Consider the following 17945-nt stretch of genomic DNA (forward strand, 5'->3'; position numbering starts at 1 on the left):
ACTTTGGTAACCCATGAAAGCACTTTATTTTTGTTTGACCTTATCTAACAGATTAACAGTAAAAATGATTTAAAAAATAAATATTGAAATATTATTAGAATTTAAATACTATTAGCTTTGTCACACGCAACCCTGTTAGCTTAAGGTATTATCCTATTGCAAAAAACTGAGAGAAATTTTTTTTTTGGCACCCTAGGAACATAATTTTGTGCCATGATGACAAAAATTATTCTGTTTTCTCAGTTTCTTATAACCATGCTCAACCTTTCAAATATTTATTTAACTTATTGCTAGAAAATCTATCTATCTATCTATCTATCTATCTATCTATCTATCTATCTATCTATCTATCTATCTATCTATCTATCTATCTATCTATCTATCTATCTATCTATCTATCTATCTATCTATCTATCTATCTATCTATCTATCTATCTATCTATCTATCTATCTATCTATCTATCTATCTATCTATCTATCATTTTCATGCGCTCGTTCCTGAACACATTTCCCAGAAGCCTTTGCTGTAAACTATCTATCTATCTATCTATCTATCGATCTATCTATCTATCATTTTCATGCGCTCGTTCCTGAACACATTTCCCAGAAGCCTTTGCTGTAAAACATGTGACGCATTTAACCTGCGACTTCTGCGCGTTGTTCGGTGCTGTGCGTTTGTATGTCGTTGCATGTTGGCTGATATTCGTATTTTTTATTGAGGCGAGAAGAAAAGAAGCCCTCTGGAAATGTAAGTTAAGCTCATTTACTCGGATGACTATTTTAAAACCTCGTTCAGCAAATAAACGATGTTTTGATCTAATTCGCGTTTGTTTTCTCGCTCTGTTCGTAGATGTCTCTGGCAGACGAATTGCTTGCCGACTTGGAGGAGGCAGGAGAAGAAGAGGACGGGCTGTATCCCGGTGGAGGAGGGGGTGAGAGTGATGGGGAACCCGGGGAGAATCAAGCCGGTGGAGGTCTGGAGGACATACCGGAGGAGATGGAGATGGATTACAGTGGGACGGAGAGTGTCGCATCCATAGCAAAACTAAGACACAGCAAGCCAGTGAGTTTTTAAACTTCATTCATTTGACTTTTATCTCTAAATGGATTCATATAAGTACCGTCTCCCTGAAACGTTACACTAACTTATTGCAAACATCTCGACTTCGTATAGTTTGCTGAAATCATGGATAAAATCGGTCATTATGTTGGAAATCAACGCAAAAATTCAGAAGGTGAGTAACATCCATCTCCTTTACGAACATCCGGGTAATTATGAATTTTCCAAGTTTAACATATTTTCCCACTCTCTTCAGTGTCTGGACCTGTTGAAGCAGACCCAGAGTACAGACTCATTGTCGCCGCCAACAATCTCACAGTGGAAATTGACAATGAACTTAGTGAGTTTAATATGAATTTTATAGTGAATATGCAAAATCTTTATCGCCAACTTTCAAGATTTGTATCGCTTATCAAGCACCATAACATCAATTCCTCTTTATTTCCACCTCAGATATCATTCACAAGTTTGTTCGTGACAAATACTCCAAAAGGTTTCCTGAACTGGAGTCTTTGGTGCCAAATGCACTAGACTATATCAGAACTGTTAAGGTATGAAGAAGCATATTCATTTGGAAAATGTGATGGGCTGAGCATTTTTGAGCATCCTATTCATGCAAAATGTGGTGTCACATGATTTACATCCTCTGATCAGTAATTTTGTTTTATCGATGAAGCTTAAACATAAATTCACGTGTGTTTTATATACGATAATGTGTTTGTGTGTCTTCAGGAGCTGGGCAACAATCTAGAGAAATGCAAAAATAATGAGACCCTCCAGCAGATCCTGACTAATGCTACCATCATGGTGGTCAGTGTTACAGCATCAACCACTCAAGGGTGAGTTAGCAGATATATTTGGTATGATTACAGGAAGAGAACCTTATTTTTTGTTAAACGCTTCTGTTTAAAAGTTTGGAGCGAGTAGGATTTCAGCATTCTGTTGATCAAAAGTGACTAAAGACTTTTACATTGTTCCAAAAGATTAAAATGCAAATAAATGCTGTTTTTGAACTTTCTATTCATCAAAGAATCATAAAAGAAGAAAAAATGAAGCATATTAAAAGGAAGTGTATTAAACAGCACAGCTGTTTTCAACATGATGTTATTTAAACACCAAATCAGAATAATTAGAATTATTTCTCAAGGATCATGTGACACTGAAGACTGAAATTTGAGCTTTGCTATCACAAGAATAAATTCCATTTTTAAATATTTTCAAATAGAAAATGATTTCACAATATTACTATAGTTTTACTCAGATAAATGTAACCTAGGTGAGGATCAGAGACTTTCAGAAATATTTCCAAAAACTCTTACCAACCCCAAACTTTTGCAGTTTTTTTTTTAATTAAATGATTGTATTTTTGCAGAACAATGCTTGGTGATGATGAGCTTCAGCGATTGGAGGAGGCATGTGACATGGCCCTTGAACTCAACCAATCAAAACACAGGATCTATGAATATGTGGAATCCAAGATGTCATTTATTGCTCCAAATCTTTCAATTATTGTCGGAGCTTCAACTGCTGCCAAAATTATGGGTGAGAACAAGACTGCTGAATTAAAAGCATAGTTAGTTACCCAAAAATTACAATTCTGTTATTAACATGTTGTTCCAAACCCACATGACTTTCTTCTGTGGGACACAAAAGGTACAAAAAAAAAAAAGTTTTATCTTGATTGGGGGAAATATTCACTTATACTTGATCACAATAAAATATGGGTGTACTGTAAAAATCCCTTACGTTGACAACATGCAAACCTTCTCCCCTGATTTCAGGTGTTGCTGGTGGTCTGACTAACCTGTCCAAGATGCCTGCGTGTAATCTGATGTTGCTGGGAGCTCAGCGGAGGACGCTGTCTGGATTCAGCAGCACATCCCTGCTGCCCCACACAGGCTACATCTACCACTGTGACGTAGTGCAGTCTCTGCCTTCAGTGAGCATCAACCTTTTTGCTTTCACTTACTTACTTTTCATTGCTTTTATTTTATCATTTTTTTTCTTTGCTTCCAGGATCTGAGGAGAAAAGCAGCCCGTCTGGTAGCAGCTAAATGCACTCTGGCTTCCCGTGTGGACAGTTTCCACGAGAGCGTGGATGGCAAGGTCAGCAGTGTCATCATAGTCTACACCACTGTACAGATTAGAGTTTACTCACTTCAGATGATAATTAAAGTGCCCCTCTTATGCATTTTTCGAATATTACCTTTCATGCAGTGTGTCATGTAGCTGTATGTGAACATAAACTATCTGCAAAGTTGTGAAGCTGACAGTGCTCGATAAATAGTTATTGTCTATCAAAAAAAAAAAGAGTCTGCTCGCAATCGCCTAAACGAGTCGTCAGGAATTCGAATCTTATTCTGTTACGGCTCTACGTCACAAAGTAACAAATTTGCATAATGTCTGCCCACGTTCTATGTCGTCAACTTGCCCGCCCACAAACAGTAAAATTTCCTTGTGGGTAACATCATGTCGAGAAGACGCCGTATCCTACGCTGTGAGAGTACTTTGTTTTATCACATCTTATAATTACCACAAACTTGTTAACACTTGACACTAAACCACTGAGAAACGTCCTGCTCCAGTCGTGCTTGCGAATCAGTCTCTTGTCAATCAGCCAGTTCAACCGTTTCATCATCAGACTCCGGCTCGAATTGGTAAGGTACAATCGATACCATCTTTTCTATGTATTGATAAGTCTCCAGGGCTGTCATTCCATCATGGCAATGGGCGCTGTTCGCGGTAGACCAATCCAGAGCCAATCTCTCTACGGCTCTGGACCAATCACAAAGGACTGCGCCATCTGGCCAATCACAGCCGTGAGGGCTCACGGAAAGGAGAGGTTTAGAGAGACTGATTCTTTGAACTGCTTCGCACGAGTTGTTTATGAATCATTTAGAAATTAGGTAAAATTAAATCAATTTTTTTTAGTAAACCAACGTGTTTTTTGACCTTGCATACATGTAAACCTGTTTTAGGAGACTCAAAACAATATTAGCAACCTTAAAAATGGCATAATATGGGCACTTTAAAGCTAGAACGTAGTTGCTGCTAAAAATCTTTAGAAGTACTGTAGTGCTTTGTCTCGATTAACTTGTGTTTATTTGTTTATACACAGGTTGGCTATGATTTGAAGGAAGAGATCGAGCGAAAGTTTGATAAATGGCAGGAGCCCCCACCAGTCAAGCAGGTGAAGCCTCTTCCAGCTCCCCTAGATGGACAGAGGAAGAAGAGAGGAGGAAGAAGGTGAGGGTCAAAAGGGGTGGGAATGATGGGTCCTTTTTTAAAAATTATATATTGTATTATGTTGTATTATATATTCAAAATATGACCTTACATGGTGTTTGTGAGAGAACTACATTTTATATTTAATCTAAAAGAAACTGAAAAAATTGCATTATGACAATATTCTTGACAAGCGAAAATAAAAAAGGGAAGTACAAAAGTATGTTTTTGGCTTACATTACATTATTCATTCTTAAATATGACTACTTGACAATATTTCATAATTTGTATTTTAAATTTTGCCTTGAGATGCTTTTCTTGACAAGTAAGCAAAATAAATTTGGAAGGGGGAAAGTACACACAATTATTTTTGTATTACACTCATTTTTTTTTTTAAACAAATATTTCCTGTACACTAAAAAAAAAAATTATTAAAAAAGTAGAAATAATTTTCACTCAGAAATTGCTAGTAAATTTCACAAATAATTACAAAGAGTTGACAAGTAAAACACTGAATTAAACATAAACATGGAATTTTCTGTGAAATTTTGAAGTGGAAAGACTGAAATAGTATTTTCTTGTAAAACCTACTCCAATAATCTGGTTTATTTACAACTTTGGGGAAAAAAATAAAAATTTTTTACATTGCATGAACTTGTCATTCTTTTTTTTTATACTCTCAGGTATCGTAAGATGAAAGAGAGGCTGGGTCTGACAGAAATCAGGAAACATGCCAACAGAATGACATTTGCAGAGGTTAGTTGACCTCTGTCAGTATTGCTCCATTAGCATGCTTTGTTTTAAAATTCCAGCAACTTGGCAACTGTGGATTATAAACGTTCTGTCTTTCTCCCTGTAAGATCGAAGATGATGCTTATCAGGAGGATCTGGGCTTCAGTCTCGGTCAGCTGGGAAAGTCTGGCAGCGGCAGGGTCAGACAAGCTCAGGTCAACGACTCCACCAAGGCCAGAATATCCAAATCCTTACAGGTATGCTTGCATACTGTAGAATTAATTATAAAACTTTAAGCGAAAAATCAGTTTCTTCATATTTAAAGTCCCCATGAAATCAAAATGAAAGTTTTTTGGGTGTTAGTATCAATATGTTAGTTTTAAGGTTATCTATAAGGCAGTGTGCTCCAAAACAGTGACAAAATTCGCATTTAGAAGATATAAGCATTCAAAGTTTGCAGTTCGTCACTTCCGCCAAAACGGCACTACGACGTAGCACGTAGTGCACTATATAGGGGACAGGGAACGATTCAAACAGTGTAAATATGCTTTCCATCAGCTCTGAACGGCTCTAGCCCAAGCTGTGATATAAACAAACGCTATTGGCTATTTTAAAAAGGGGCGGGGCTGCTTGATATGTCCCGCCCTGTCTTCCTGTTTCAGTTAAAATGACATCAACACATAGAGTAACGCTGCATGTTTATAAGCATTTCAGGGGACCTTTAAATGTATTTTATATACACTACCATTCAAAGTTTGGGGTTGGTAAGATTTTTAAAAATTTGTTTCAAGTCTCTTATGTTCACTGAGGCTGTGTTTATTTATTAACAATATTGTAAAATAATTTGTAAAATTCTGAAATATTATTACAATTCAAAATGACTTAAAATAGGACCTGCTTTCTATTTTATTATATTTTAAAATGTAATTTATTCCTGTGATGGTTAAGCCAGATTTTCTAATATGAAATCATTCTAATATGCTGATTTGATGTTTGAGAAACATGTTTTATTATCATTGTTATAAACAGTTGTGCTTCTTAAATATTTTCTGGAAACCTTGATGCTTTTAAGTATTCTTTGATGAAAACAAAGTATTCAAGAACATTATTGATTTGATAAAAAAAAAACTTCAGTCTTTTTTTAAGTATCAATTTCTTTAAAAACTCACCCTAAACTTTTGAACAATAGTGTAGATTTGGTTAATATAATTATTGCTCATTTGTACATAATGAGCATTTCCATATGCACTCATGAATGTTTTGTTACTGCAGCGGACACTGCAGAAGCAGAGCATGACATACGGTGGCAAGTCCACTGTCAGAGACCGATCATCTGGAACCAGCTCCAGCGTGGCTTTCACTCCTTTACAGGTACACAAACTCTTGTTTAAAAATTTATTGTTTTTGCAATTTTTTTTCCTGCCTCTAGGGTGCAGATGTTACATCCTTCACGTTTAAATTGTTTCCGCACATTCAAGTGCAGTTGCTTTCTGTTTGGTTCCCTTGCTGTGGCTGATTTGTTAGTTAACAGTCTGTACACTGTCTGCTCTCTGTCAGGGGCTGGAGATTGTGAACCCACAGGCTGCAGAGAAGAAGGTGGCTGAGGCCAATCAGAAATATTTCTCCAACATGGCCGAGTTCCTCAAGGTCAAGCGTGAGAAGGAGGATAAAGTGTGAGGCAGTGTGTCAGACGAAGGAAAGCATATACACTGACAGCCATGGTCGGATTCACACTTCAACTGTTAATTTATACTCTGTCACACACCCACTCAGACGGACTTGTGTGGGAATGATATTATGAGGACAGCACAAGGACACGACTGGAGATCCAACATATTCTAGATTTTGGTTTTTGTTCATGTTTGTTTTTAAATGTGTACTGAGGAATTGTGTGTTGTCTGTATATATAACAAAGAACAGTAAATGCAAGTTGTTTTTCTTTTCAGCATTTTTTTTGTTTTTTTCAATTTCAACAAATCTGGACAACACTTTGATCGACTAAAGTTGCTTATCTAGTAAAGCCGGCTGTTATTTTCTCTGTGTGATGCAGTTTTTGTCCCCGAGGAAACCCATATTACACTCAAAATGGATTGAAATGGCTCCCATAGAAGATTTCATTTAGTTTAGATTGGTAGGCGTGTTTGCATAAAATGTTTGTGAATATGCAAGCTTTTCAGTCACTGTTCTATCAGAGGAGACGCACTGTTGTCACATTTTTGAAATGCTATTATGAATTAAATAACTTCATATGCAGAATTAAAGGCTAAATGTCAAAAAGGTTTGTGAAATTCATTTTGAATGTTCAAGTAAATGTTTTCTGGTTGTCACCAGTATTGCTTTCCACTTTTTTTTATTGTAGGATGGATTGTGGCAATACATTTAACAAAATGGTTGTATTTAAAGTCACTTTTATCCCGTCAATCCTGTTATGCCACGGTTGTGTAATACATTTGAATTAATTATGTGACATTTTCACAGCATCAGCTCTTGCATAATGATGACCAAGGATCACCATGTCTTTTGAAAAATATCCCTTTTTTTTTATTTTTTTTTACTAGAAGTACATTCAAGATAAATTGACTTGAAGTGGTGCACCACTAATTTTCGAGTCACAAAAAAATAATCAAAACGTGATCGCTTTAATATACACCTCTGGTTAGTCAATTGTAGAATAGTCTATTATTATATGTCAGTATGCTAACTAAATTGTATGTTTGACTCTTGCCTCTGGTAATCAGTTTTGTACAGCATTCTCTCACATGACAAAAAAATGAAACAATCTATATTTGTGTTTATTTGGTAAGAAGCTGTGCAGCAAGTGCGATAATGAACAGTTGGACAACCATTGTTTGGTTAAAGTCTGGTTGCAACTGTATATCATCATTTACATATGCATATTTGTATTGGTTTATATATATATATATATATAAACACATACTCACTGTATATAAGGTCTTGTTTATGGAGACAAGAACACTGACATTGCATCACAAAAGTATTTTATTTAAATTGTACAACTTTGTTTTTTGTTTCCTCTCAACTTATGAAGCGACATCACAATCGCATGCTGTCCTGTCCATGTCAAAAAAGGCAAGGATGATGGTTTATTACTGGAGAGAAATAGACAAATGCAATCAGCTGCCCTGTGCATCAAAAATACTTTTCATCTCATCACATTTACATCATTTTGTGTGATGGTCGAGCCCGTCGTTCTCCCCAAACAATAGAGGAAACTGAAATGAATGGAAACTCACATGGGATCGTGTCACAATGTGGGGTGTTTGGAAAAGCTTTGCCTAATAAATGGAGTGACAGAACAATGATATTTTGTCTTTATTTAGGGAAACTGTCCAGCAGAGTATGTGAGAATCATTTTGAGATGTGACGTCAAAAATAACAGGAAAGTTCGGGGAAGGCTTTTGTTTTACTTTACATGCACACTTCCACACAACAAAAATATTCAGCCATGGACAACTTAAAGGACACGGAACGAAAGAAAAATAAGGTTTTTAACTTGTACATATTTGAATCTTTGTCTTTTTATTAGATATTTTTGAAGTGAGATCACTCATGCCATGTTTAACAGACAAATAATCACACGCCACTTTGAAGGCTGACAATTTCAACCCACCTTGCTTGTGAACATATGTAAGATAGATGCTACAGAACATTACCCTATCAACGCCAACTTTTGTTGCGGTCTAGCAAAACCACATTTAGGTCATGATAAAGGTAGGGAGGTCGAGAGGAATTCAATTGCATAGCAATTTAATGGTCGACACGTTATCTCGCAAGGCAAAGTCACAGTGCCTCAACACTCCCAGAGGGGCTCGATGAACTAACAACAACCAATCAATGCATTAGACTCGGGATCTCGCATAGTGCCAGCACATCATAGTCAGTATATGTCATCTAAGAGGATAAGACTCGCTAATGCAGCACTCCACCAAACACAAACTACGAGCAAAATGTTTTGTCTGTGGCCAAACCAAACTGTTTCCTTTAATTTCTGTCGCTTGACTAGATGGGTTTTTCAGTTAGAACAGAAATGAAGGGGATAAAGACTCAACGTTGAAGGAGGTTCAAATGTTTGCATGTAAACAGGCACTCGACCCCCAGCTCTCTCTCTCTCTCTCTCTCTCTCTCTCTTTGAAAGAAAAAGGCCAATGTCACATCCAACTTTAACCACGACATGGAGTTCATCTCGGAATGTCAACAGCAACGTTTTCTGTGTCGTAGCGTTCGCTCTCTCTCCTCGTCAGTCACTGCAGGTCTCTGTCCTCCAGGTATCTGTACTCAAACGTAAATCCTTCCTTTTTTCTCTGGCCCCACTTTTCATAGTCAAAGTAAATGTACGTGCCCTACAGACAGAAAAAGAAAAGCAATTTCAAGCATATTATTAATGCATTACATCACAGAAACTAGGGTTCTTAAAAAGCAATGTAGTTTTATTGTATATGTACACATACACATGTTTATTTGTATTATATGTATTTATATTTTTTAAACTGTAGAAAGATTATAGAAATAGATTTTAAGAAATTAATGCTTTTATTTAGCAAGGATTCCTTAAATTGATCAAAAGTGAGAGTTAAAGATTTATATTGCAAATAAATACTGCTCTTGTAAGTTGCTTAAACAAAATCATCAAAGATGTTGCTACAAACCTAGTAAACAACAACTGTTTTCAACACGAATAAATGTTTCTTGAGCAGCATACTGAAGACTGGAGCGATGGTTACTGAAAATTCAGCTTTGCCAAAGTAGTAAATTACATTTTAATATTAAATATTAAAAGAGAAAACAGTAAACTGTATAATATTTTACAATATTACAGTTTTGTTGTATTTTTTCATCAAATAAATGCACTCTTGGTCCACATAAGAGACTTCTTTAAAAAATATCCAATTTTTGAAAGGTAGCATATGAAACAATTAAAATGTGAACTTTTTAAAGCTGCAGTCCGTAAATTTTGCCTCTTTGTCGCCATCTCTGTTTGAAAACCTGAAATTGCAGCTGTGTGCGGAATTATCTTCCTTGCCTGGGTTGTGCGGCAGCACGGCTCCAGCGCGGATGAATCTAATGTTCTGAAGAGTATGTGTGGCAGTCAGTCACCGCACCGGTGTGGATATTTACTGTACTTCGCAATCACAGATTCTCGTGGAATATGACCCAAATAAGAATTTTCACCATATACAGATGCATCTCAATAAATTAGAATGTCGTGGAAAAGTTCATTTATTTCAGTAATTCAACTCAAAGTGTGAAATCGGATCATTTTTAACCAAAAAAAGTTACGGACTGCAGCTTTAAGTAATAATTTCTAAAAAATAATGAAATGTGAACTTTTTCAATTCATCAAAACTTGTAGTCTTAATTTGTGTAATATATACACATTTATTTATTAAAAATATATTTTTCTAATGAGGTGGATAAGTGATAAGACTCCGACTATATCTGGATGGCACAAGATTTTAATGGAACTAATCCCATTGGAATATTTAACATGTTTAGTTAATGGTCAGCCGGGTCAGTTTTATAATGTCTGGAAGCCTTATATCAATAATCTAGGGATTGATTTGTCAACTATCCTGTTGAAGAGTTTTCCTATTCATTTACCCCAAGTGAGTGCATAAGATTTTGAACTTGTATTGTACTACCAATATGTATTTAGTGTGGTTATCCATTTAATTTGAGTATCTAATTTTTCTTTTCCTTTTTAGTGGCCTAGGATAAGTCTGCTTATTCTTATTTTGCCGACTCACCCATTTTTTTTTTTTTTGATGCATTTATTATTATTATTTTTTTGTTATTATTATTATGATTATGGTTTATATTCATGTGTGTTTTGTTTAAGTTGGAAAATGTTCAATAAATAGATTAAAAAAAAATATATATATATATATATTTTTTTTTCCCAACTGCTACTGACTACTTTAACTGGTATTGTTATGGCTCTACATAGAGAATTAGGAAATGAAACTCAGTTTGCCATTTTTATTTTCAGTGGTGAGCATGAGAACAGTGCTGGGTTTGTACCTGTTCAAACTCATCAGTGATGGTCTTGGGTTCCTCGTGTCGTTGGAACCACATCATGTATTTGGTGTGGAACCTCCACGATTGCTTCTTCAGTGCTTTAGCCGACAGGTACTGTGCCTTTGTGCCCTGAGACAAAATGCCGACCGAGAGAAAAAGTTGGAAGACTGCAACACCCAACAGATGTTTCTGCTTTATTTAAAGCAACAAACACAGACCTCCAGGTAGTAGAAAATGAAGAAGAGCGTTTCAGTGGACAATCTCTGGTAGAACTCAATAGAGTCCGAATGATGGGGGGGCACCTGGTGGTGGAATGGCGGTGTAGGACAGGGGTTTCTCATCAGGTACTGCCTACAAACGGACAAAAAACAGACTTGTGTCATATTAGGCCCACATCTTCAGCTTGAGGGTCAGCTGCTTTCTTTTGAATGCCTTGTTTTAATCTGCGTTTAGACTAGAGTGCATATTGTGTACCTGATTCTCTCTGAATCGGACGGGTGGGGCATGTGTATCCATGCTGCCTCCTGCATTGCCTGTTGGTAAAGCTGCTCTTTAGTGAGAGGGGTGGGGCCTAAAGGACACGCCCCTAAAGATGGCGGCAGGTTGACCTCTGAAACAGCAGGCTGAGGAGCCGTTGTGGGTCCCGGTGGGGCTGAGAACAGACATTTTTAATGTTTGTGATGATTATACCAGCTCTGTACCTTATGTAACATATAATCTGGCACACCAAACTGCAGTCTAGCTGTTAGACAGGGTGTGCTGTGTGTGGTTGAGTCATTTTAATCATAAGCTTGAAGGATACTGAGGTGTGACAGTTGACTGCACTACAAACAACCATGTTCGTCAGTTAAATAGGTGCTGAAACGAGTTGTTTTAACTACTATTTCCCATGATTAGTTCAGTGCACTCTCTATTAAACAGGTCAGCATGCAAGGTACCTCGATCTGGGAGGTGTAGCGATGAAATCTCTCCATCCAGTGTCAATCCCAGTGCCGCCCGTTCTGCCATAGCTTTCAAAGAGCTTGGTGGTTCAGGAGTCTGCCAGAGACCAAATGGAATTACACAAGAAACAGCACAATTTAAATCTACAGGAAACTGATTTCATTGTATTCGGTGGGGGTGACTCTTGAGAAATTTGTGTGTGAATTCTGCGTCACTGGCAGACTGAATCTAGTCTAGCCAGGATGAAAAACCACACCTTGATGGCTTCTGTGTTGAGTGTGTAGGAGTGTGGGCCGTTTAGTAGACTCCCACCACCAGGTGTGCTGTCAGTGAAAGCAGGTGATGGGGAGGAGGGGGGTAGAGTGATAGAACTCAATAAACTGGGGCCATTATCCAGACTACAATACAGAGGAAGTTGGAGAGAGAAAGACAGCGACAATCAATTAATCATATTACTGTTATATTAGCTACAACTCAAAGAATGCAAATGAACACTCACGTTTGATTGGTTGATGAACTCGAGGATGAGGAATGGCTGTTTTGTGATTGGCTGGCACTGCTGAGTGAGGAGTCTGGTGTGTTGTCCGCAACCACAGCACTGTAACCTGTATGGAGAAAAATAAGAATAAAAAAAAATACTTAAAAAAAAAATATTGAAAGAGAGATCAAATAAAAAACAATAAAGAGATCAATAATAACACAATAATATTAGTAATGTTATTAAAAAAAACTAAAAACAATTTAAAAGATAAATATTAAAATAATAATAATTATTACTATTATTATTATTATTACTACAAAAATAATATTTATAAGAAAGCAAAAATGTAAAAGTCATAATAATTAAAAAATAATAAATGAAAAAAAAAATCATTTACATTTACAAAATCATTAAAAAGATGAATAATATTACTACTAATAATTATTATTATTCATATAAATAAAATGCTAAAAACAACAATTAAAAAGAGATTAAAAAGAACAATAAACAAATAAAAAAAATTACATTTAAATATCAAAATAAAACACAACAATAACAATATAAGATACCTTAAAAATATAAAAATTCAAAAACTGAGATTTATTAATAATAATAATAATAATAATGATTAAGAGATGAAGGAGACAGCTGGAAAATACAGCCATTATCTTCAGCTAAACATTTATTCCTACTCATAAAATCAAAAATAAAAATATGAAATTTGTAAATACAGTGGATAATTAACGGCCAGACTCACTGGTTGCTCCATTTTGTTTGAGGCTGCTAAGGGGTCTTGCAGGCGCTACGTTCGTTCCCACTCCTGCACTCGCCACAGAACTGCTTCCATTTCCACTCAATCCGCTCTCTCCAGTTCCTCCTCCAGGTGCGGTGCCCACATGGCTTACAGGTATCTGTGCAGACGCCTGGAGAGCCGTCTGCCCTGGTACCAGGTTTAGAATTCCTCCCGTTAGGGTATCGTGACCCGGACTGGACCCAAGCAAGCCTATACCAGCCCCTGTACCCGCACCATTACTGGTCGCGCCTGTGTTTGCTCCCCCTGCACCTGCACTCGGTACAGATATGCCAGAACTTACACTGCCACTCCCCACCGGACCACTGGCGACACTACCTGCTGTTCCGCCTGCAGCCGCCTGGGCATAGGGGGCAGGGGTAGAGCCTGAGAGAAGCCCTGCCATGGTGTTGAGAGAACCAGACATGCCGGCCATGCCCAGACCTGGCATCTGAGCCCCACTACTGCTGCTGGTCACCGTCACGCCCCCTTTCCCCAGGCCCAAACCCAGTCTAGAGCCCTCAACCCCAGGAACAGATGAAGCCTGGGACTGGGAATTGGAAGTAACTGGGCCAGGTGTGCTGGAACTAGGCAGAGAGGAAGTAGTGGAGGCAGGTAGCGTGGGGTGACTAGGTGGACTAGGTGTGTTGTTGGAGGGAACGGATGTCGAGGAGAGTTTGACCTGTGCTTGCTGTTGAGACTGAGGAGCATGCTGCTGTACTGCGCTGCTAAAGCTTCCCAGCAGGCTGCTGCCCCCAGAGACCGCTGTGCAGCCACCGATGACAGTAGCCATAGAAACCAGCGAAGAGGAGGAGGAGGAGGAGCCTGAGGAGGCGGATGAGGAGAAGGACGAGAGAGATGGGTTGCCGTTCTTCACGGGAGACTGATCGGAGCAAGAAAGCCATGAGGTTAGAAACACAAATATCACTTTTAATTAAGAATACATGTCATTTTGGGTGAACAATTTCTGTCATAATTTCCTCATGCTGTGGTTCAAACTTTTTTACAACACAAAAAGTCTAAACTCAGAAGATTGTGCTGGTTATTCTGCTCCACATAATTATAATAGGCATTTCAAGCGTCAAAAAGGAAACAAAAGCACCATAAAAGTGATCCATACAACTTGTGTGCTACATTGCATATTAAGTCTCCTGAAGCCATACAAGTACTTTTATAGTGCTTCTGCACTGTAATAAAGTCATACATGTTTAAAACAACAATGTGAGTGTATAAACCTTTAACTGATAGTGAGGTCTCACCTGACTGACTTCACTGTCTGTCGATCGACCTCTCTTATCCTCCGAAATCTCCTGAGCAACACATAGTCACACATAACATAGTAAGACAATCAATACTGCGACTAGAAGTCAATAAAAGACCAGAGAAGAGCATGATTTGAGGTTCTGAGTGATTATAAATGATGGAGATGCTCTGCAGAATAGACTGATCCCAGAGGTAGAATGAAAGAAAGCGGATTACCATTGTGCCTGTGGCAGGAGATGGAGGGATGGGAGAAGAGGAAGTAGTGGAGGTCGGTGTGCTGCTGGACTGAAGGAACATCTCATCTTCAATATGGCCCTGAGGAGACGTCGCCATCAAAGTTGCCGCTAGAGGGAAAGAGATATTTATAAATGTGACCTATCTTGACAATTTACATAAACAACAACATTCATCTAGGGTTGCAAAGGGGTGGAAAATTTCTGGAAACTTTCCAAAAATCCCTGGAATATTCAAAAAAAATCCTGGAAAGTTTCCAAAATTTCTGGAATGTTTCCAAAATTTACTGGAAATTTTCCACCTTTTTGCAACCCTACATTCATCCCACACACACAGACTTACGTAATTCCTCCAAGTCCAGATCATCGTAGAGGAACTCATTCTCTTCAAAATCTGGGTCTTGCGAAGAGTCAATGTAATATTCCACATCATCTTTGATCTTATGGATTGCTTCAACCTGGATCGAATCGTTATCCAACATCCTCAAGATGGTCTCTAGCATACGAATGTGGTACCGGTGTCTTTCGATTAACCTCTTTAGTTCTTCAATCCGATCCTGCTTCTGAAGAAAACACAATAAACAGATCAGAATGGTATGAGAACAAGTTGAGGTCTCTAACAGCGAGTGTTCACATAACAGTGAAAGCATAAAAAGGCAGACTAAAAAAAAGACTTAATTTATAATAAAACAGGAAAGTAGTGTAACGAAAGGATGGGGAAATGGAAAAAGTGAAACGCTGACCTCCTTGTCTCCTTTCTTTTTCCGTGTTTGAACAGAGAGGGACTCAACTTCACTTTCAAACTGGTCCACCTGCATGTTCAAAGTGTCTATTGTGTTCTGCGAGAGAGAAATCATGTCATTACTGCACTATTTGCATCCTGTTCAAAGTTTTTCTACCCCCCACTGTTATCCATGAGCCCTCTTGTACCGTGAGCCACTGTTCCATTTCCTCCTTCTCTTTCTGCGCTGGGTCTACTTTCTGAGCCAAGCCCAGCCCCTCTTTAGAGTAGGCCTTTGTCTTGGTTTCTCTTTCAACCACCTTAAATCGCTCCATTTGCTGAGGAGAAAGAGACAGAGATTCAAGTTAAGGGGTACAAGCTTGACAGATCAAGCGTGGGAAACGTATCTAAGAATTCATGAGGCAAAATTTAAATGTTATGCCAATGCACTGATATTTGTATCAAAAGTACAAAAGAATTTTGCAAACTGACAAGTGTGTTAAAATAAAATAGCCTTAAGGAATGGTACCGTTTCAATAAGCTTCCTGTTCTCCACTAGCTGCCGTTTGTCTTTGATCTCATTGGATGCCACCCATGTCTTAATCTGGTCTCGTAGCCGCTAAGAAGAAAAACAGGTGAGAACAATTATACTGATTGAGAACACATCTTTTTCCCTTGGTTCTAAATAAAGTGTACAATAATTAATTCTATGCAACAGCTAGTTTCGCTTCTCTAAACTGATTGCCCAAGAAGTGTTCCAAGAGTGCTTATACCTAGTCCAAGTTCCTAGTTCTGTGCTTGTATTATTCCACTTATCCATGTTCACACAATTCCAGCTAAATGTCAAATCAGCATATCCTTACCTGGAGCTTTTTAATCTCTTTCTTGAGATCAGCCTCATATTTTTCCTTCTGGTTGGCATTGGCTGCATTGTGAAGCTGAGAATTAAATGGATTATTAAAATACAACATCTAACAACAAGTGCACGTTTTCTTTAGTTCCTATTTGCATTATGCATTGGTTGTTGAGGTGTTAACGTCCCACCTTTTTCCAAATGTCTTCAAACTGTTCAACACCTTCAGCAACTTTTTTCAAACATCGATCTATTTCACCTGGTTGTGTAAAGCATATGATTATGCATAAGTCATAAGCTCATATGATGATTCAGAAAACATCTGAACAGAAACTACTGTGTACAAGCAAGTGTGGCAGTGAAGAGTAGAGAAGAAAATATTTTCTATATCATAATATTTTACCTTGTAGTTTCCTCTTATCAGCCATGGCTATGATACCGTCTTCATACCTTCTGTCACTGCAAGCACATCAGAGAGACTGTTAACTTGTACAGTATTCAGTGTGAGGCAGATGGTAAGTGTTTCTACTGCTCCCGACAGATAGATCTCATCTCAATAGAAAAGGCTGATATTAAACACCCTCCTCGATTCACGTTACACTATTTATCTGGGCAAAGAAAACGGTTAATAACTTCAAAGTTATATTTTACTCGAGTTCTTTCCAGGTAAACAAATAAACGCAACTGTCGCGTATGCAATCCCCCTAGATAATAGAAATTATGAAGACTTTTAATGACAGCGCGCCTTGATTGTCCCCACAGTTTAGATCATTTACACAGTAACGCCAACACAACCAGTGTGTTTACGCAGATTTACGCAGCCTCTGATCACTGAGCACTAGCCACCAAGATGCTAACGTGTAAGATCAGCAGCATTGCATCGCCAGATCTCATCTGCACTGATAATATGTCACCCTGGCAGTATATATAGACGGAATACTGTATATTTCTGCAGTTATCATGGATTAAGCTGCTGTTGTTGTGATGTCGAGCAGCGCTGACGGCTAACGCTCTGCTAGCATACACACAGTTTTTCCAGCAGAAGGTGTGGGGGATTTAAACTCTCAAATTGAATGCACAGTCGTCGTATACCTTTTTCAAAAGTGTGTAATATTCGTCAGTATCTCTATGTGACAGCCACGACCAAAATATCCGCCAATTCCTTATTTCAAATTTGGTAATGTTTTCAGCTCGTCAATCCCCCTTCTGTCCAGTAGTACATTAAAGATGGCCGGCAGACTCCGCCCACCGCTCGCTGCTGAAGTTCCCGCCTCTCGTCTTTTTTCGTTCTTGTGATTCATTAAAAATGTCTGTCAATCATTTCTCAAGTTGTGACCATCACCGCTGGACAACTGATCCCACTGGATGAAATATTGGGTGAAAGGTTATATTTACGGAAAAAGACCATTCTCTATACAAAAATTTACTTCTCTTAGGGCCTAACACAATTTTTCTTTATTTGTAACAACTGCACTAGTTTGTATTGAAAAAAATCATAATTGGAAAAATCAGTTTTTTAAGGAATTGATTGAGAGTTGATTAGATTTTTTATTTCACATTTTATTTCTAGGTACAAAATTGCAATAACAGAAAAAAAATATTTAGATAT

General features: G+C 37.9%; 2 protein-coding genes across 4 annotated transcripts in view; one reads left to right on the forward strand and one right to left on the reverse strand.

Annotated features, from left to right (window-relative positions):
* The window catches only part of LOC107704926 (CCR4-NOT transcription complex subunit 3-like), a 19905-nt gene extending 2324 nt beyond the window's left edge, over nucleotides 1-17581 (reverse strand). The window contains exons 1-19 of one of the 3 annotated variants that reach the window (XM_016507988.1): nucleotides 17429-17581; nucleotides 16740-16795; nucleotides 16528-16595; nucleotides 16347-16421; nucleotides 16013-16102; nucleotides 15693-15821; nucleotides 15506-15601; nucleotides 15106-15325; nucleotides 14746-14873; nucleotides 14526-14576; nucleotides 13234-14149; nucleotides 12495-12600; nucleotides 12252-12393; nucleotides 11992-12091; nucleotides 11528-11705; nucleotides 11272-11404; nucleotides 11057-11182; nucleotides 9275-9378; nucleotides 8000-9160 (exon numbers count right to left, since the gene is read on the reverse strand). In XM_016507988.1, the coding sequence (XP_016363474.1) occupies nucleotides 9280-9378; nucleotides 11057-11182; nucleotides 11272-11404; nucleotides 11528-11705; nucleotides 11992-12091; nucleotides 12252-12393; nucleotides 12495-12600; nucleotides 13234-14149; nucleotides 14526-14576; nucleotides 14746-14873; nucleotides 15106-15325; nucleotides 15506-15601; nucleotides 15693-15821; nucleotides 16013-16102; nucleotides 16347-16421; nucleotides 16528-16595; nucleotides 16740-16764 (2682 nt within the window). In that variant the 5' untranslated portion in view covers nucleotides 16765-16795; nucleotides 17429-17581 and the 3' untranslated portion in view covers nucleotides 8000-9160; nucleotides 9275-9279. Of the gene's footprint in view, nucleotides 1-7999; nucleotides 9379-11056; nucleotides 11183-11271; nucleotides 11405-11527; nucleotides 11706-11991; nucleotides 12092-12251; nucleotides 12394-12494; nucleotides 12601-13233; nucleotides 14150-14525; nucleotides 14577-14745; nucleotides 14874-15105; nucleotides 15326-15505; nucleotides 15602-15692; nucleotides 15822-16012; nucleotides 16103-16346; nucleotides 16422-16527; nucleotides 16596-16739; nucleotides 16796-17428 lie in introns of those variants that run through there. The other 2 variants (XM_016507989.1, XM_016507987.1) reach the window with 2 other exon arrangements.
* On the forward strand, nucleotides 611-7233 carry LOC107704928 (U4/U6 small nuclear ribonucleoprotein Prp31-like). The gene is made up of 14 exons (XM_016507990.1): nucleotides 611-748; nucleotides 851-1063; nucleotides 1175-1235; nucleotides 1317-1400; nucleotides 1514-1611; nucleotides 1793-1899; nucleotides 2433-2602; nucleotides 2842-2999; nucleotides 3077-3166; nucleotides 4179-4306; nucleotides 4969-5041; nucleotides 5146-5274; nucleotides 6290-6388; nucleotides 6575-7233. The coding sequence occupies exons 2-14, from the start codon at nucleotides 851-853 to the stop codon at nucleotides 6692-6694; spliced, it is 1530 nt and encodes a 509-aa protein (XP_016363476.1). The 5' UTR covers nucleotides 611-748; the 3' UTR covers nucleotides 6695-7233.
* Nucleotides 17582-17945: the final 364 nt, after the last annotated feature.

This window comes from Sinocyclocheilus anshuiensis, unplaced genomic scaffold (assembly GCF_001515605.1).
Source record: "Sinocyclocheilus anshuiensis isolate Anshui unplaced genomic scaffold, SAMN03320099.WGS_v1.1 scaffold702, whole genome shotgun sequence".
Lineage (NCBI taxonomy): Eukaryota > Metazoa > Chordata > Actinopteri > Cypriniformes > Cyprinidae > Sinocyclocheilus > Sinocyclocheilus anshuiensis.